The 20,055-nt window shown below is 41.5% G+C and overlaps 1 protein-coding gene across 1 annotated transcript in view; it reads right to left on the bottom strand.

Moving 5' to 3' along the window:
- man2c1 (mannosidase, alpha, class 2C, member 1) overlaps positions 1–20,055 on the bottom strand; it is an 89,705-nt gene that overhangs the window by 11,749 nt on the left and 57,901 nt on the right. The window contains exons 16-23 of the mRNA XM_048520695.2: positions 19,489–19,650; positions 17,020–17,102; positions 16,247–16,341; positions 13,061–13,165; positions 11,474–11,630; positions 11,247–11,390; positions 4,764–4,873; positions 1,390–1,469 (exon numbers count right to left, since the gene is read on the bottom strand). Coding sequence (XP_048376652.1) covers positions 1,390–1,469; positions 4,764–4,873; positions 11,247–11,390; positions 11,474–11,630; positions 13,061–13,165; positions 16,247–16,341; positions 17,020–17,102; positions 19,489–19,650 — 936 coding nt within the window. The remainder of the gene's footprint in view (positions 1–1,389; positions 1,470–4,763; positions 4,874–11,246; positions 11,391–11,473; positions 11,631–13,060; positions 13,166–16,246; positions 16,342–17,019; positions 17,103–19,488; positions 19,651–20,055) is intronic.

The following is a 20,055-nucleotide window of genomic DNA, read 5'->3' as shown; positions in this document are numbered from 1 at the left end:
TACCAGTGCAGAAACATGAAGAGGTGCCATTGCTGGTGATTATCTGGCTGTGATTAGATAGAGAAGAAAGGAACAGCAGTCCCACACAGCTGGATGACAGTAGACAGGCACTGGAGGATGAGGGCGTGTCAAAGGCCGCAGAAAAGTCAAGGAGGACAAGAGTATGTCTGTCACAGTTACAGTATGACACTGAGCTACACAAACAGCATGTCATAAGAGGAAGACGAGGCAGTAAATAAAATCGAAGATATACAAGTGTCCAGAATTGGAAGAATTTGGATATCTTGGTCACAAAAAACAGAAACTGCTGGAAAATCTCAGCAGATTTGGCAGCATCTGTGGAGAGAAAGCTGAGTTGATCTTTCGGGTGCACTGACTCTTTTTCAGAACTCTGATAAAGTCAGGAACTGAAGAAGTTCTAAAGAAGGATCACTGAACGCAAAATGTTAACTCTGCTTTCTTTCCACAGATGCTGCCAGATATTCTGAGTTTTTCCAGCAATTTCTGTTTTTCGTTCAGATATTTTGGTGTTCGTTTTTAATTCGTTTAGTGGATGTGGGTGTCACCATGAACCACTACAATCCTTGGGGTGTAGAATTACCCACAGTGCTGTTAGGGAGGGAGTTCTTGGTCTGTGATCCAGTATTGGTGAAAGTAAAGTGATATATTTCCACAACAGGATGATGCATGACTCAGAGGGGAGCTTGCAGGTAGTGGTGACCCAATGTATCTGCTGTCCTTGTCCTTCTAGATGGAGGTGGTTGTGATTTTGGAGGGTGCTGTTAAAGAAGTATTGCTAAGTTGTAGCATAGGAGGCGATCACAGAAATAAGTTGGGGTAAGGCCCTGGAAGGATTTGAAAACAAGGGTGAGAATTTTTACAGCGAGGTTCTGCTTAGCCACAAGTTAATATAATCATGGAAGACTACAGAGGAGAGTTCATGTTAGGATGGAAGCAGCAGACTTATGGATTGATCTCAGATTTCTAATGTGAAAAGATGGGAGGCCAACATCAGAGCCTCTGTGTATCTGGTTCATCAGTGGACTTCTTGCTGCAACCTTCCAAACGTAAAGGTTGTGGGTTTGAGGATTGGAGAATTGTCTAGGATGGCTGTTCCGTATTGTATTGCTAGATGTGGCGTTGTCAGAGAAGATATTAGACTCTGACCTGGATTGTCTGTTAATGGTCATTACAATGCACAATAAAACATCATTTGTTGTGAATTATTTTGAAAATTCTGAGAGTTGAGATAAGATCCTAAGTAGAAACAACATTTTCACATGGCACTGCTCTTCTGTTACTGTCAAAGTGGAGATACAGGAAGCAAGTACTGTAATAGTATATGTATATTCATTGGTGAAGGAGGTAAGGCCACCTCAACTTACTTACCTGCATGGGGCATGATAGCATAAGTGAACTGATGATGGCCCATATCAGCTGTGGCATCTGGTGCTTTTGGAGCTCGCAAGCTGTAAGTAAAGACCAAATTATGGTGGATTGGAGAGTCACTGGACATTCTCAATAATTAACTACAGAAGCATACACGTTTTGAACACTGAACATACCATTTATGATGTCTGAATCTAGGTCTGATATTTGAAGCCCTCTATCTACTTTCCCATACATGATATCAACTTGTATAAACTGCAAACTAGCTCTTTTAGACACATCACAGATTCCATCATTCTGTATAATTACAGAGCAGATACCATCACCCTATACAACTACGTAGCAGATACCATTAGCAGCTACCACTTTGTACAGATACAGAGAAGATAACATTATCCTATACAAAAACAGAGCAGATACTATCAACCCAGATGGACATACAGCTGTTGCCATCCTGGACGGACACAGAACAGATCTATCACTCTATACAGAAGCAGAGCAGATACCATCAGCCTGTACAGACAGAATTGATTCCTTCACCCATTGAAGACACAGAGCAAATATCATCACCCTAGTCAGACACAGGACAGGTACCATCATCCTGTACAAATACAGAGCAGAACTAGCACCCTATACAGATGGGGAAGATACCATCACCTCATGCAGAAATAGAGCAGATTCCATCACTGCACAGATAAACAGCAGCTGATATCACCCTGTACATATACCAAGCAGAAACCATCACACCATATAGATTCATAGCAGATCCATCATTCTGTACAAATACAGAGTAAATACCATCAGGCTACACAGACACAGAGCAGATCCATCACGTCACAGATTCAAAGCAGATCCATCTGCAAGTTCACAGCAGGTTCCAGTAGGCCATACAGACACTGGGCAGATACGTGACACAAGGGAGAGCAGAATCACCTTGTACAGACAAACAGCTGGTTCCATTACGTGTCACAGATAATGTGAATAGACCACCACCCCACACAGGACAGAATATATTTGCACTCACATACTGCTCTACCTTGTTGAATCCTCGAACAGTACTTCAGAAGTAATTTATTATGTGAATCACAATGTGAGAGACTCTTCAACATCTATCTTAATCAAGGATTACATTAACAATCACCTATTTCAATTTGTTTTACTTATTTGTAGACAATGTTATCGAGTGCTGTAATGGTGGCTCCTGATGCCATTCAGCTGTTTATCACAACAATCGATTATACAAAACACACTTCTTCCCGACATAACAACAAACCATATACAACTGGCCAATGGCAAGTCACCGACGCTGCCCCCGCCATGTCAGCTGATGAACGAGTCCAAGATTGGTAACAGATATGAGGTATGTCCCATAGGAGAAATAAAGACTGTATCGCACATACTCAACAAGACAACAGAGACAACTTTCATTTATTGCTTCTTTAGGAAAGGACTAACGGAAGTGAAAAAAATCTGAACCAGGTCCAGGCCCCACGGGATTGAGTTCTGAGGTTGCCACAGGCCTGATCACAGGCAGTAGTTTCACAAAGATCTCACCTTTGATTTTACTGGTCATCATGTCAAGACCCGTTTAGTAATGGAATGGCCTTGGAAAAGATTTAAAGGAAAGCTCTGAGTTATTCAGACAAGCACTGGGTCATCTATTTACTGTAAAAGCAGTGCAGACACAGGTGGTTCGAAGGAGATTTATACAGATTTAAAGGGAAGGTATGATAGCAGACTAATCCAATTTCTGTTTAAACTATTTAAAGACATGGGGAAGTCCAGGGACATGTGTTTAAATTACTCAAACGTTGGAAAGGACTGATGTTAAGCTGTCGTTTATTTCCCAGTGAGAAATGAGCCTAGAATAGGTGCTAGAATTTGTGATCCGTGATGACACTGCAATGCCATCAAGAGGGAAGTGGGGCAGCTCCTAATTACCCAGTAGGGCTATTATACGTAATGCTTAGCCCATGCGACTTCCTGGACTAGTTCTGGTCACGTCAGGTAGTGAGAGTGGAATTTACTTTTATTCCCTTATTGATTGATCTGATGCTTTTCTGCCTCTCGCAGGAGGTGACATGGCTGCACTGGAGGCAGCTATTGAGGGCAGTGGCTTGTCATGATAAAGGTAATGCCTGTGGCTTCAATTAAACATTTCTGCCCCTCATTTACATATCATAGAATTATTACATATGGGGGAGGCGATTTGGCCCATTTGATTTAGCTCTTTGAATTTCCTTTACAAATAACTGTCTAATTTCCTTTTTGAATGCTTCAATTGGATTGCCTCTATCACACTCTCAAGAAGAATATTCCAGGTCCTAACCGCTTGCTGCATTGAAAGGTTTTTACTCATGTTACTTCAGTTTCTTTTGACTTTAAACGTGTGCATTCTCATTCTCCACTCTTCCATGAGTGGGAATAGTTCCTCCCCTTCTACCCAGCCCAAATTCCTTATGGTTTTTATAGATAAAAACTGTGTGATAATGTATCTTCTGACTTTCCATATGTCATCCAAGACTCCCTGCCTGATTCCATTATTCCTGAAACAACTCACCCAAATGCTCCTTAATGTTTTCAGAGTCATTGTGCCCAGAATCTGAGAATTCTGGAGGATTTTAAAAGCCTTCACCTCATTCACTCAGTGAAGTACAGACCTCACTTTGCTTGTTGTGCTGACTGGTTTGAAGGTGTACAAAGATCTTGCAATCATTAGAGAATTGCATGAAATTTCACAATGAGCCCAGCTTGCAGTCAGTTCCTCATTCCAACTGCTCAGTGTCTGTACAGTGAACAGTGAATGGAGCCAATGCAGTACATTATACACACACTGATGTTAAATAACTCACCATGATTTATAGTTGATATTGAATGGGATAGCAAAGTATTGCTAATATAGAGATAGCAAGAACTGCAGATGCTGGAGTCAGAGACAACACAGTGTGGATCTGGGGGAACACAGCAGGACAGGCAGCATCAGAGGAGCAAGAAAGTTGACGTTTTGGGTCAGAACCCTTCTCTGAAACTTTCCTACTTCTCTGCTGCCTCCTGGCCTGCTGTATTTCTCCAGATCCACACTGTATTGCTAACATAGATTATTTATAAATATAACTAAGGTTAAATTCCACAGCGTGTTTGAACAATACAAACTTCCTCATCAGTCCTCTCTGTTTCTTTTATGGGATGGAACTAAAGCCTCAGGCCCCGGTATGAAAATTTTCAAACCCACTCAATCAAATGCACTACTGGAGCATTTTATCAGATTCCCACTTATGTAACGAGTGACATTTCCTTATCTGAGCAGGCCCATAGATTATGAGAGCACCATTTCCTTGACAGCGATAAATCTCTGATTGTTATCAAGTACTTACAGGGATAGTGTCATTATGTTGCGATGCACTGAGTATCCATACTTGCAATCATTGAGTAATGCTACACCAAAGCCATGCTCCGACAGATCAGCCCACTTGTGCCCCCAGACCTAGGAGATAAAACATAGTCATTTTCTACTGTGCTAAAGTGAAGCATCTCATTTCAGGATTGGAAACCCAAGGCCCATTTGGAATCTCCAACTTAAATTTCTCGAATCAGGAGAAGGCACAGGATTTACTGTTTCAGAGACCAACTAGAGAATATTCTTCCATATCTCATTCAATTGAAAGACTGGTTGACCACTGGATCTTAAATATCTCAACGGGAACACCTCGTCACCTTCAATATTCAACAGAATATGAATGCAAACTCTGCAATTTGTCCTAAAAATGCAATTCCTTTACCCTAGGAACAACAGATATATTTAAGGGGAAGATCCAAGTTGGTTGAGTGCATTAGGAAGAAAGGAATAGGAGGCTCTGCTGAACAGGGAGGAGATAAAATAGGAAGTTCATGTCCAATATAAATCAGGAGGTGTCTAGATGGAGTACAAAAAGAGAAGTTCCCATTAATCAAAGGCTGGAGAACCAGAGGACAAAGATCGGCAAAAGAAGCAAATCAGACATGAGGAAGAACATTTTCTTTAATGCCATGAATGGCTAAACTCTTCTGAGTGTACTGTGGTGGCAGATTCAATCACAATATTCAAACGGAATTGGATAAGAGCCTGAAGAGAGCAAATGGTGAAACAATTGTAAGGGTGGGGTGGTTTTGATGGATGGACCAGCACTGACAAAAAGGGATGCATAGTCTCTTTCTGTGCAATAACAAATCTATTATTCAGTGAGTCTGAACAATTGGGCCACCTGGCCTGTTCTGTGCTGAACATTATGCTTAACAGAAGATAAACTGTGATACTGCCTGAACCTCCTTCCTCTAGTGGTATGTGCACAGTTTCGAGGGCAACATCAAGTATTTAGCAGCATGGAGTGATCATCATTGGCAAAGCATGGGGCTGTTCCAGCGAATCAGCAAGAACCAGAAAGCAGTAACTGAGAAATAATAAACTCGGTGGGGAGTAGTTCTCATTGACTCTCTGATGCCCCTCCCTGTCAAGAATGGTCGCTGTTTCCCAAACAGACTACTTGGCAAATGCTTGTAGTGAGAAATTTGACAAAGTATCACTCCCTTTCCTTCATGTACTGTCAGCTAAATGCCCATTTCAACACCATATGTAAAAGAATGACGCTAAAGTGAATAACATGCAATTTATTATCAGCTGTGGGAGTAATGAACAGGAACTGCTGAATAATTGCAAAGAAAAACAAATGAAATGTACTCGCAGATGGAAAAATGAACACCAAGGATTCTTATTCAAACCTTAGTGGCACAAAGGCTTGAATGAGTTGAGCTGTGACGTCCCCACAGCCTGCCAGCGCTCAGTAACTAGCTTCCCAAAAGAAGTATCAGCAGTGATGAATGGTGATAGAATGACGGGTAAGAGGAAGGCTGGTGTCCAACACACCCACGTTTCAACAGGAAGGGTGGAAATTTAAGATTAAAATTATCTTAATCCTGGTAAAATGAGACAGCAAGCAAAGGAACGGCAACAGGCTCCTCTAGCGGTTGCAATGGGTCTGCAGTTCTGCAATTCTAGCAAACCATGCCTTCAAGGTGACCTATTAAAAACTCTCATCGTCATTTTCAAAGTCCAAATCTTTGCGTAGGATCTTCACTAAGCTTTGTTTCTATCCATAGCTGAAATTCTCATTCTGTGTCTTTGGTACCTCTGGACTCAATTACTGAAATGCTGTCATTTTGTACCCTTTGTGAATTTAAGCTTATCCAGAACTCTGCTCTGCATACCCTAACACGCACCAATAGCCATTCACCTACTATCTGTGTATTCAGTCACTCACAGTCATTCCTGATCTGACAACGCATGATTTTACAAAACTTCACTTTGGTTTTCCTCAATGGCTTTCATCAGTGATAGGTCTTCAGCTCTGGAATTCTTCCTCTAACGCTCTCCATCACTCTGTTGTATTTTAAGACAGCCCTTAAGAATTTCTCTCTTTTCACCAAGCTTTTGGTCACCTTTCCTGATATCTCCTTATGAGGCTCAGTGTTATATTTTGATATTAATCTCTTGCGAAGCATATTCTTAGATGTTTTACTCCACTAAAGGCAACTTTATAAATTAAAGTTGTTGTTTTAGCTGACTGATATAAGTTATTTTAGTTCAAAAGAACAAAGCTAAAGGTGCTCACATTGTAGAAAGTGGCCCAGGAGACCTACTCAGCCTTAGCTTGAGGAAACTAAATTCTAGTATAAACACATTCAAGAATGCAGGATTCTCCAGTGACCATGCATGTTGAATGATGACATGTTAATTCACAGTGCCAGATCAATGATTTCTCTCAAAAGACATCAACAGATCTCACTACGTCAACTAGAATGTCCTCAAAAATAACGGAATTACAAAGAAGAAAGTATGGTTGCAGGTGATTGTAACAGCAGCAGATTAATTACCCATCCTGGGAAAAAGGGTCCTGTCGCAGTCTGAGAACAGCTTTTGTCTTCTAAATATGTAGCTTTTCCAACAGTGCAGAAACATTTCAGCCCAATTAGACCATGATCTAATTCATCTTCCTGCCAACCTCTATGAATACCAATGATTGGAATTCACTTGTTTGGGAGACACATATGGCAACACGATTATGAAGCAACAAATAGTGGTGCAAAAATGTTTGAGCTGTTCCTGATCGACTTAGGCCACAGCCAAATGCAGTGCAAAAATGGGAGACAATCTGCAGACATACAGAGCAACGTAACATCCTCCATACAATTAATCTTCACAAATCTGCAAAGGAGTTCCAACAGAGGTCAATAGCCCTGACTATGGCACATGAAAACAAGTCTGTGACTTAAACAGCAAAGTACACCCGCACACTGCCACGTTCGAGTGAAAAATATTAAGAACACAAAATTACACCATGAGTGGATTTTGAAGGTTTTAGTGGGGTACAAATCTTGAACATTATCATCAGAAGAATACCTCAATCTCTCTCTGCCAAATAAATGTTGATTTCTGAAACTATTTTCCAGCATTTGGGTACTATAGCTCTATCATTCAGGCTGAATTAAAATAGACATTTTAAATGTGAAAGCAATGATTTCAGTACAATCTTACAAAGTCCAATCCTCTGCCATGTACACTTTGTACTAGCTTGTGATGCTAAATCCTCTATAAGTACCTTCATCAATATTTGCGAGCTCGATCCCAGAGTGGACAGAGCAGGAGAGAAGAGTGACTGTTCATGTAGAGTCCAAGGCAGGCCAACACAGTAGGAAAATGTTATGTGACATTTTAATTATGCATAACGAATGAGGAGGACAAACACTGGGGTACTACCAGCTGCAGGAGATAATGGATATGCAGCAAATCCATCAGGATGAGGGAATTTCAGCCACACCTACCACAATGTGAGGCACTTCTCAGGCATCTCTACAGGTTGTTACTTTTGGGGTTAGCTCCTGTTGCCAAACTGTTGTAGCCACGTTTCATCATTAGGAAACACGGATGACCTCATCATTTTTCTCTCTTATTGGCTAGTATGAAAAATCGTTATTTAGGGTCTTTAAATCACCTTTGTAAACATCTCTGAACGTCTTCAGGTTCCTGGTACATTTCCACACAGGAATCCCATGGCAATTCATCTGTCTTACCACATTTGAATGGTCCTGAGTCAGTGAAATAGCCTCTGTTCCCATCAGTTGCTTTGGAATTACCATGTTCAATTACAGTTAAGCTTCTAGCCTGTAGGCCTGACTCATACATATTCCCCAGCAATAAGATTACTCTCACTCTTTCCTTCAATGTGGGCTAATCGAATAGAACAGTGGAGTCACTGATTTTCGACAAGTCAACACTAGCTCTGAACACACCCTGTGTTAAACAATCTGTGGCCAAATACAGGCATTTGACACAAAGAGCTATTTCACAAGAACAGCAGCAGAGATGTTTGCTAGCTGTAGCAGCAAGACAGTTATCTGGAATGAACGCACTCTACGATCTCCAGTCCACAGGTTGCTCAGTTTAGTTTTAATCAATGTCTCTTACTCCTAAACTATTCATATAATCTGGCTGATTTTCATGACATCAGGTTATTTAAAATCATCAAGCCATATTTAAAGTCATCAAGTGCTGCTCTTTTCCTTCTCTATTACCAGCCCAAGTGAACAAACAGCTGTCCCAGTGTTTCTCAGGAGATGATCTCTCTTTGGACAACTAATCTCATTCGCTCTTGTTTTTTTTGCCTTGCAAATATGAGTGGAGCATCATGTAGACCAGCAAACTTGGGAGGATCACACTGAAAGACAGAGCCAGCCTGTGTTCTACATGTTAGACTCCAAACACTATATGTCCCTAAAACTATCAAATCAAAATTAGGATTTCATCATCTTAGAGTTTACAGCGTAGGTTATTGATTGCAGTTGATCTTGCATACTGTTATTGTGAATATCATATATTTCAAAACAGATAAATTAATTTATGGTTTTTAGAATTAAAGTTTGAACTTTAACTGAGGGCAAGCTTGAGTTAGCTAGTTAAAAGTTAAGTTAAAAGTTAGCTAGTTACAGGTTAGAGGCCTGGAGAGGTGTGGAGAGGCTGAGAGTGAGAGCAGGCTAGAGGCCTGGAGAGGTGTAGAGAGGCTGAGAGTGAGAGCAGGCTAGTGGCCTGGAGCGGTGTGGAGTGGCTGAGAGTGACAGCAGGTTAGAGGCCTGGAGCAGTGCGGAGAGGCTGAGAGTGAGAGCAGGTTAGAGGCCTGGAGAGGCTGAGAGTGAGAGCAGGCTAGAGGCCTGGAGCAGTGTAGGGAGGCTGAGAGTGAGAGCAGGCTAGTGGCCTGGAGCGGTGTGGAGTGGCTGAGAGCTAGGGCAGGTTAGAGGCCTGGAGAGGTGTGGAGTGGCTGAGAGCCAAAGTGGATTGGGCTGGAGGTCTGGAATGATGTGGAGGGGCTGAGAGCAGCAGCACAGCAGGCTGGGGATGGTTGCTGGACGGGGGACTAGTACGGTGGTCAGCAGCTTGCAAGGTCAATCAGACCACATGTGGAAGCCTCTGCACTGAGCTACTGTAACGTAATGTTTATCTGTAAGATTTGTACATAGGTACTTTGTACCTAAGGTGGTGCCGTGAAGGGCAACATTGTAAACTTTTCACCATACTCCTGTACTTGAGCACATACAACAATAAAACACATTCTATTCTAAAAGTTAACCTAGCTTCTAAGGTCAGAGGTGACAGTGTAAAACGAGAACAATAAATATCCCTGCCTTGTAATGAAACCAGAAGGTTTAAAGAAGATTTAAATATTACATGTACCTCTCATGTCAAAAGAAGATAAAAACAAGTTATAAACAAGTGAGTTTCTCAACAGGGCCAAAAATCCAGGTGAGGAGTGGAGGTGGTAGTGGTGGGGGAGTGAGTTAAAAATCTCCATTACTCATATAAATGATTCTCACAGGTTACAAAATCAAGGATTTGTGTTGAATATATAAAAAAATTTGTTCACATTTCAGTCTGAACCATCCTCAAGATGCCCACACTTCCACCAGAGATAGTGATTCAAAGAAGAACCTTGGTTAAAAGGCCCTTTTGTCTAACTTGTGTGAGTATCTGCTGACAGAGCAAGCAGTTCACTTTGGAGAGTATAAAGAGGCAGCTGTAGCTTTGTTTCGGTGTAAACTGTATCTCACCAGATAGGAAACACCAGCAGGAGATGGTGCTGAATTAGGCCTGTGCCTTTTGGCAGTTAAAATATTAACTTCTTCTAGGTCACTGCCGCTACTCACTTCTGATCTCAGCTATCACCCTAATTGTTTTGACAGCTAAGGGGCAAAGGCCATAAGCAGGCAATATTACCTGAAAGATGTACAATTAGCCAATAAATTTCTTGTACATGCAGTATAATACCTTTCACTGCACCTTCATGTTCAACAAAGGAGCTGCCTCAATTTCAAGACAAACCAAAAGACTAAGGAGACTACCCTACAATAAAGTCCACAACAGGTCCCTGACCAGGAACTGACCACCCTGGTCTAAACTTAGAGAAAACAGTAGACCATTCAGCATCTTGAGTCTATTCCATTCAATTAGATCACTCTCGTCCATTCAATCAGATCACTCCTGTCCACATTCTTTGCTCATGTGTCTTTATACTCTTACCTAACAAACAAACTATTAGCCTCAGTTTTTAAATTTTCAATTGAAACCTCAGATTCAATCACTTTCTCGGTAAAGGGAAATCCAGATTTCATCTATCCTGTGTGTGCATAAGTGTTAAACAGATCTGTATCAGATGAGGTTTACATACTAAGCCACTTATTCCTAATTCACACTATATTCAACCCCAAAACAGCTAAACAATGCAATTTGCACTGGGCTGTTGTGCCTGCGTAATGCAATTCTGAATCATCTGTACCTCAAAGCGTGCCCAATCCCATGAAGTGTTCCTGTGCGTTGGTCGCTGAAGGTGTCCAAACTGAATTTCATATGTAGCATTAGGGCTGTGCACTGTAGTGGGAAACTCCACCTTCAGAAACTTGTGTGCTTCATGCCATTCCACCTGCAGAGGAGAAACATAGCAAGGCCAAATGGTCACAAAGTGCGTGATTTGAAGTTGAACATATTGAAATTTAATCTACTCACCTCTGTTTTGAATTTAATATAAGGACAGCACGCATCCAGTATGATCTCTTGGCGGATCTTGCTGGTGTCACTGATACGGATAGAGTATCTTACACTTCCCCTGACTGGACCAGGGCACACTATCTCCAGAGGGTTCACAACCTGTGACACAGGTTTCCTGATGAGCAAAAAACATTAGAGTTCCAGATGAGATTAATTTAGTTTCCCATTATACAACAAGTATCTTTCTCTCACTCTCTTTTAGTTTTTCTCATGTTACATGGGATAATTACAATGCCCATTGATCAATCCTTCCTATGAACCATAATTTTCTTTCGGACTCGGTAAGTAGTTATACATTCAGATATCCTTCCTGCCACACACTCTCCCCATTGATCCGGCCACCATCACACAATGGTTTGCCTGCAGCAGTGGCTTCTTTCTTTCACAGCCAAGTCCTGGAGTGGGACTCAAACCATGGGACTTCATTTTCATTAAACAAATATCGATATGAGATCAACTTCACTGAAAAATTCAAAGGTGGAAACTGCAGTTCATCTCAGCAGCTGTAGCACCAAAAAAGGAAGACTTTTAATGTAGAGATAGTAGGAACTGCTGATGCTGGAGGGATTCTGAGATAACACGGTGCACAGCTGGATGAACACAACAGGCCAAGCAGCATCAGAGGAGCAGGAAAGCTAACGTTTTGGGTCGAGACCCTTCTTCAGAAATGGGGGAAGGGAAAGGAGATCTGAAATAAATAGGGAGAGAGGGCGAGGCGGATAGAAGGTGGATAGAGGAGAAGATAGGTGGAGAGGAGACAGGCAGGTCAAAGAGGTGGGGTTGGAGCCAGTGAAAGTGAATGTAGGTGGGGAGTTAGATAGGTTGGTCCAGGGGAGGATGGACAAGTCAAGGAGGCAAGATGAGGTAGGGAGTGGGTAAGAGATGGGGGTGGGGCTTGAGGTGGGAGGAATGGTTAGGGAGGTGGGGACAAGCTGGGCTGGTTTTGGGATGCAGTTAAGGGAGGGGAGATTTTGAAGTTTGTGAAGTCCACATTGATACCATTGGGCTGCAGGGTTCCCAAGCAGAATATGAGATGCTGTACCTGCATCTTTCGGGTGGCATCATTGTGGCACTGCAGGACGCCCAGGATGGACATGTCATCTGCTTGGGGGCCACTTTACAGAATACCTACGCTCAGTTCACAACAAAGAGCGACACCTTCAGTCGCGAACCATTTCAACTCCCCCTCCCACTCCTTGGATGACATGTCCGTCCTCCCTGGACTGACCTATCCCCTCCCTAACTCCCCACCTGCATTCACCTTCACTGGCTCCAATCCCACCTCTTTGACCTGGCTATCTCCTCTCCACCTATCTTCTCCTCTTTCCATCTTCAGTCTGCCTCCCCCTCTCTTCCTATTTATTTCCAGAATCTCCTTCCCCTCCCCCATTTCTGAAGAACGGTCTCGACCCAAAACATCAGCCTTCCTGGTCCTCTGATGTTGCTTGGCCTGCTGTGTTCATCCAGCTCTACAGAAATTTGGGAGCTTTGGTTCATAACAATGATTTCTCTCTAAAAAGTCTAAATATTGATTCTGGACATTACCTTGTTTCTAAGTGATAATCCATGACATCCCATGCATCCCAGTATAAAGGAACATCATCAAACAACACAAACTGGTTCCCATAGCAGCCATCGGGAATAGTCTCCCTGGAAGTACAACATAGACAATAATAATGTTCTTATTATCTTGAGATTCCAGTGATGAGCAAAAAAACCTCCTAGTCCTGGAAATACTTTACACAGGGAGACATGTAGAAATACATACTGTCGCTTTCTTTCATGCTTTAGCTGATCAAACACAAAGAACAAATACATTGAATCCTGTGATCCTTGGCAATTAAGGCAAGAATGATACTTCATAATTCTGACTCTCAAATCTAGCGTCCTTGCAAACTTCTGCCCTATCGTGACCTTGTCCCTTTCTAAGCTGCTCTGTTACTCTGAAACTGACTTTTTGCACATGCAATCTCCTTTAGCCTCACCATTACAGTTCCCCCAAAAATAGCCTGAGTTACCTTCAAAGTCTCTCAGGAAAATATCCTGCAAACTACCTTCGTGACCATGCAGAACAGAGTTAAACCATAGATTTGATTGCCTGGAACTAAAATTTGAGTTTTCAAGTAATAAAATCAGAGTAAATGAACATTTCTGGCTGGGTCTAAGAAAGAAGCTTTCAAGTTCTGTGAGGTGCTCATAACCTTTCATAACTGATGCGTCTGGACATAAAAAATAAGGGAGTTAGTTGTAAAAGTGGACTTATTAGGGACATCAGACAAGAAAGAGCATAACACAGAAAGATAGTCTGTCTTGGTAGAATTGTCAATCTTTTTCTTTCTCAGCAGTGCCAGAGCTGCATACAGAACAGATTGATAAGTTGATTTAACATCTCCAACATAAGTCACAAGCTTTTATTCAGCCTGTATTTAACTTAGCATATTTATTTAAGATTACATTCTATTGGTAATTCAGTAAACAGTTTTATGTTATTGCAACTTTATTTATTAACTACCCTTTACAAATGAACAGTCTGAATGAAACTCTTTCGGCTTTCCAATGAAAGACAGCAAACAAACATCTCCTCAGATAGATCACTTTAGAAATGTACATTGTGAATTTCAGATTGACAGGTAATTATCACCACCATCAGAACTTTAGTTTCCTGAGGCTCAGCAGGAAAGTTCTGATTTAAGATTTAGATTTCAAATTGAATTTTAAATGCTTTCTGCATACTGACACTGATTGTTCACAAATACTGTATTCTGCAGCAATCACAGTGTCATATCTGTATGCCACTGTAATGACACATAAACCAAAAAAAAATCAAAGCTACTGAAAAAGGGCTGTTTCTTGTCATTTCTACTGTTCTCTATATTGTGCCCATTAATTCAGTAAAGCCCAGATCCACCAGCATCCACAGGCACAGACAGATGCATAACAGCATCCCTCAGATGTTCGAATGTGTTGACCAAATGGTAACTGCCTGCAAAATGTGAACTTATGATAATGGTCAATTATCTTCCACATCGAGCCCTCCAGCACTGAGTTGGAGTTGGAAACTTCAAAGGGTTCCGAAAAGCTTACCTCAATAGTTAGCCAGGAAACGTCACAGGGAGTAAAGCCTGCTGCAATACCTGAGAAACCATCCTGCAATCATTCACATCCCCACCTCTGGGTACGAGGTTCCACCTCAATCCCTGACTACGCTACCCCTTAATCCTCAGCTGAGGCTGTCCCACCACATCCCCTATCTGGCTGCGTACCTGTTACCCTCCCCTGACCCACCTCCAAACACCCTAAAGTGATGTGCGAAAGTGCCATTATGTTGGAGTGGAAGTACCAGAATAAATGCAGGATAGGTGGACCATTTCGAAAGTGCCTTGGATTTTTGCTTCATGTAGACCTTCGACCAGCCTCTCAGTGACTGACAGTAACTTAAATTTTGTTATTATCTTGATTGGCACCGCATCCACAATCATCCACTCAAGATGCTCAACAGCAATGCATACGATCTACAAGGTGCACTGCAGAAATTCACCAAAAGATTCTTACACAGCATCTTCCAAACCCAAGACCAATTCCATCTAGAAGGACAAGAGCAAGAGATACATGTGAACACCACCTGCAAGTTCCCATCCAAGCCACTCACAATCCTGACTTGGAAATGTATCGTCATTCCTTCATTGTCACCGGATCAAAATCCTGGAATTCCCTCCGTAATGGTGTTGTCAGTCAATTTATAGAATGTGGACTACAGCAGTTCAACAAAGAAACTCACCACCACCCTCTCAAAGGCAACTAGGGATGGGCAATAAATGCTGGCCCAGCAGATGCCCCATGAGTTAAAAAGGTCTTGTTATGAGGGAGAAAAGGAAAATGTTTGAATGACACAGCTGACTCACCAACATTTGCAAGAAAACAAAGACAGGAAAACAGTTTGGGCTTGGTCAGAACAGCAGTCCAAAAATATGAACAAAAACAAAATTGCTGGAAAAGCTCAGCAGGTCTGAGAACTGAGCAGAACTGAAGAAGGGTCACCGGACCCGAAATGTTAATTCTGTTTTCTCCTCCCCAGATGCTGCCAGACCTGCTGAAATATGTCCAAAAATGTGAACTAAAACAAAAATGCTGGAAAAGCTCAGCAGGTCTGAGAACTTTTCTCCTCCCCAGATGCTGCCAGACCTGTTGATCCCATGCTGAACCCACATTTACTCCACAAACCAGAAGTCCCCTGGCTCAGCAAAACAAAGTTGCTGGAAAAGCTCAGCAGGTCTGAGAACTTTTCTCCTCCCCAGATGCTGCCAGACCTGCTGAGCTTTTCCAGCAACTTTGTTTTGCTGAGCCAACGGACTTCTGGTTTGTGGAGTAAGTGTGGGTTCAGCATGGGATTAGTGGCAACACTGGTGAGGTGGGCCTAGCAGCAAGAAGATGGTACCCAAAGAGTGGTGACTGCCACATTGGTGGGTCTGGTGTAGATGGTGGTGAGGCACAGGAGGCGTGGTAGCACGGGGATGTTTGGTGAGCTGGCTCAGGGCTCAGGACTCTCTTTCAGTTACATCTTTTATCCTTTTTATTCTTAAGCAATTCAAATCCCACCAAATTGTGGCACCTGTTGAAGCTTTTCACTGTATTTTACATTATTATTCAATGTAAAATGCAAGTGACAATAGATCGATCATTTATCATTCAATTTCTGTGCTTGGGACATTTTATGAAATAGCTCATCTATACCTTTTGTAAAGTAAATGAGAAAGTGATGTTATACGACCCAATGAATCAAATGCGACTTTGAGAATTCCATTCTCCATAAGTACAGAGCCATCTCCCTGCAACAAGAATTGATACTGCATGAGAACGCAAACATAAATGTATACACAGCAAGTAAAGGGCAAAGTAGATCACAATAGCATGTGAGGCACCAGCACAATGTGTAAGTGGGATTAAGAGGCAAAGGAAAGGGAGGAATGTGAAAGCTTGAAAGTGCATGGGGGTAAGAATTAAGACAGCAAGAGAGAGAACAGGATAAGACAGTGAGTAAGACAAGCAAGAAATCGAGAAAAGAAAGAGGTGTGAATTTATATAGCATTGAATTAGGACACTCCAATACAGTCAATGAAACACTGCGGTAGTCACTGTCTTAACAAAAGGCACAGCCAATTTATACACAGCAAGCTCCCACACAGACAATATGATAACAAGTTGATAGCTTGCACTGTTCAGTGATGCCGAATGAAAGATAAATGTTGTCAGAATACTGGACACCTTCCTTGCTCTTCTTCAAAGTACCCTTAGTTTAGCATTGACATGACAAAATAAATTTTCAGCTTGTATCCTTAGATTGGGACTAGAATCTGCAGTTTTCTGACTCCTGGTGTGAATACTGAGCCATGGCTGATTGCTGAAGGCACACACAGCAAAAACAATAGAGTGCATTAAGGCGAAAGAGTAAGCGGGCAAAGAAATCAAGGAAATTAGTGCAGTATACTGCTTTATGTTATAATTACCTGAGAAGTGACAATAACTGGATGAGGCGGGAGCAAGGGGTTGGTCACTGTGGCAAACCCAACACTGGGAACCTTTACCAGAGCTGCAAATGACAAAGAATGCAAACCTTAGTGAAACGTTTATCAGAAGACATCCCTTCCCTTCACATACCTAGGGTTTCACACTTTGGAGCACTGTGTCCATTGTGATAATGTGGTTAAACATGAATGTCTACCAGCTATTGTCGGTGAGGTTCTCACTCATTCTGTTCTCATTACTTTTTTGTCCCTATCTAGGCCAACTATCGGTTTACCTGTATGGTTAACTTCAGCTGAATCTGTAATTAAGAATCACTTTCTGTGATTGAAGATCGTGAACAGACATAATCATTTGAATAGTGGCAGTAACTGAAAAAGGTAAAACGAAGCATGTATTGATACTATTATTTTTTATCACTATTTGGACAGATGCTAATATCAAAGAGGAAGGACTGACTGATCGGAGTTGGAAGTCAAAGGAGAGCAAATCAACTGGAGTTTGCCGTGATGGATAGCATCCATTGGGTTAACAGCAACTGCCAGGGTGCAAAATAACTGGGCTATAGATAAATATGAGGATGAAAACTTAAGCAAATGAAGTGAACTTTCAACCAATGGACTGGCTCCAAATTAAATGAATTTCATCAATCAAATGCTGGGAAAAATTCAGGTCTATCAGCATCTCTGGAGAGAAAAACAATGTTAACAGTTCAGGTCAATGATCTTTTATCAGAGGTGCAATGAATTCTACCTTTCTGTTAGAACCCTAAAATGCAAGGAATCTAGTGGAGTTGGATTCAGTTAGTCAAGGAAGGGTATATTAACCTGGTAAAGTTGGAATGAATGAGGGATAAGGTTGGGACATTAGAAACATGAAACAGGACCGCCAGCACACCTATGAAGAATGGCAAAGATAAACTGGCTTGGTTAGGACCAAAGATACACAAACTTAGGTGACAGTAATGGATAAATCGAGCTTTGGACACCATGTAGCAATTGGAATGGTCAGACTGGACAAATATACTGCAAGCAACTTTCTAGGCTTGGATGTCTCAGACTCATATCCATTAAGCATGTCAGCTTCAAACTGAGCTGCCAAAACTACTCTATAATGCAGCTGGCTAGTCAACACATGAATATCTGTGAGTGGAAAGGATGAATAAACTTGGAATTTTTTTTGCAATTTCATACATAATATAATTGATATAATTATTTGGCTTTGGAAGCCTAAGTTGGGGATCAGAGAAAATATATAACTTTCTTTAGTTAAGGAACAGGAGAATAAGAACTTCTGATCATGAGTGGCACAAAATGGTCTTGGCTCCCCTGGGGTAGGGAAAAGGAAATATAAATCAGCATACATCCACTCTCAATTACTGTTCTGGAACCTTCCCTGCCAAAAAGATGTGCAAGTATTTCAAAACGTGCTGTGTGATGCTTCCCAAAGTCAAATAACTTGTTTGCGCTCAGCATCTAGGATGACCATTTTGGCAAGATTCCAAAGACTTGTTGAACTGTACCCTGTCAGGAATCTCAGAAGAGGAAAAACAGGCGCATAAATTACAGTCTTGGCTGTTCCAAATGTGTTGCCGTGATTCCACCAGAAAACAGAGGATGGCATGATGTACTGGTGCCTTTACCTGCCTTAATCTTGATCTTAATTCTGAATGTTGCTCACTCCATCACAGAAAGTGGACAGGCAAAGGCCAGGATTCCCCTGTACTGTGGCAGCATCACTCTAGGTGCTGACATAACAACAGCACTAACGGAGATGAGACAGGATCCTACCTTCCTGTCAACTAAACAATCATGAAATCTAACAGGGGAACTTCAAATATTAAAGAAAATGAAATACATTTATAAAATGAAAAAAAGTCATATTTCTGAGTAAGATACGGCAAAACACTTCTATCTGACCACAATTTTTATTGCAAAATAAACTTTGTTGTGAATAAATTCTCATTACAATACGTTTCCCACAAATATCATCAAATACTGATGTAGAATACCTTTAATTTTTAAAAATCAGAAACCAAAAGCCTCAGTAAATGTGAGTGAAATTACCATTGATTGTCAAAAATGCTACCTGATTCATTAATGCCAATGAAGGAAGGCAATTTGCTGCCATTATATAATCTTATCATCTGATTCAATGTGGTTGATTCTTAACTGCTCCTGCAAAAGTTCAAGCAAGCCAGTAGGGCAATTGAGAATGGCCAACAAATTCTGGTCTTGCCAGTGACCTCCAATTAAAGAATAAAGACAAATGTGCCTCCTGAAGGGGAATGCTGCTACTGTCAGTTTCCCCTCTCGAATACAATGTTTCCAGCCTATTTAGGGATCAGTTTATGTTTGTTCTGGATTGCAGCTATGATTGTGCAGCTGAGCAGGGATCCCAAATAAAGGCTCTATGTTTGAAAGATTTTCAGCCACCAAGTTTAATTCTATTACCCAGGACTTCGTCTCCTTCCAGTCGAGGCATTGAGACAACCTCAGTCCGTTCCCATGACAGGGTGTTGAGCACATTGATGTTCTTCCCAGTTTCCTGCACAGATCCTCCCAGGAGACACTGTATTGCCTCTTTCAGAAGTTCATTCCCATTGCTCTGGATTTCTGCAATTATAAAAGCAAAAATAAAATGGCAGATCAAAGGGAATCCTCAATCAGAGAATGTGAGGCAAGCTCCACAAACCAAAAAAGGAAATTATTTTTATATTATGGAGAGGGAAGAAAGATCACTTTTAATGCTTCTAGTCAGGAGGTAATATCCCTTGACTGTGATATTCACAACCTCACACTTCTCAACAAAAGCCATCAAGAAGGGAATCTCAAGTTCAGTGACAGCTCTGAAATAGTTCAGTCTAATTAGGTCAGCAATCAATGAAAAATCACATGGAGAGGTAGAAAAAGCAACCAATTAAAACTATCTCAACACTTTCGCTCTCCACAGATGCTGCCAGACCTGCTGAGTTTCTCCAGCATTTTCTGATTTTATTTCAGATCTACAGAAATACAGTA

Source organism: Stegostoma tigrinum, chromosome 36 (assembly GCF_030684315.1).
Source record: "Stegostoma tigrinum isolate sSteTig4 chromosome 36, sSteTig4.hap1, whole genome shotgun sequence".
NCBI classification, from domain to species: Eukaryota; Metazoa; Chordata; class Chondrichthyes; order Orectolobiformes; family Stegostomatidae; genus Stegostoma; species Stegostoma tigrinum.
This window is presented reverse-complemented; position numbering and strand designations above follow the sequence as displayed.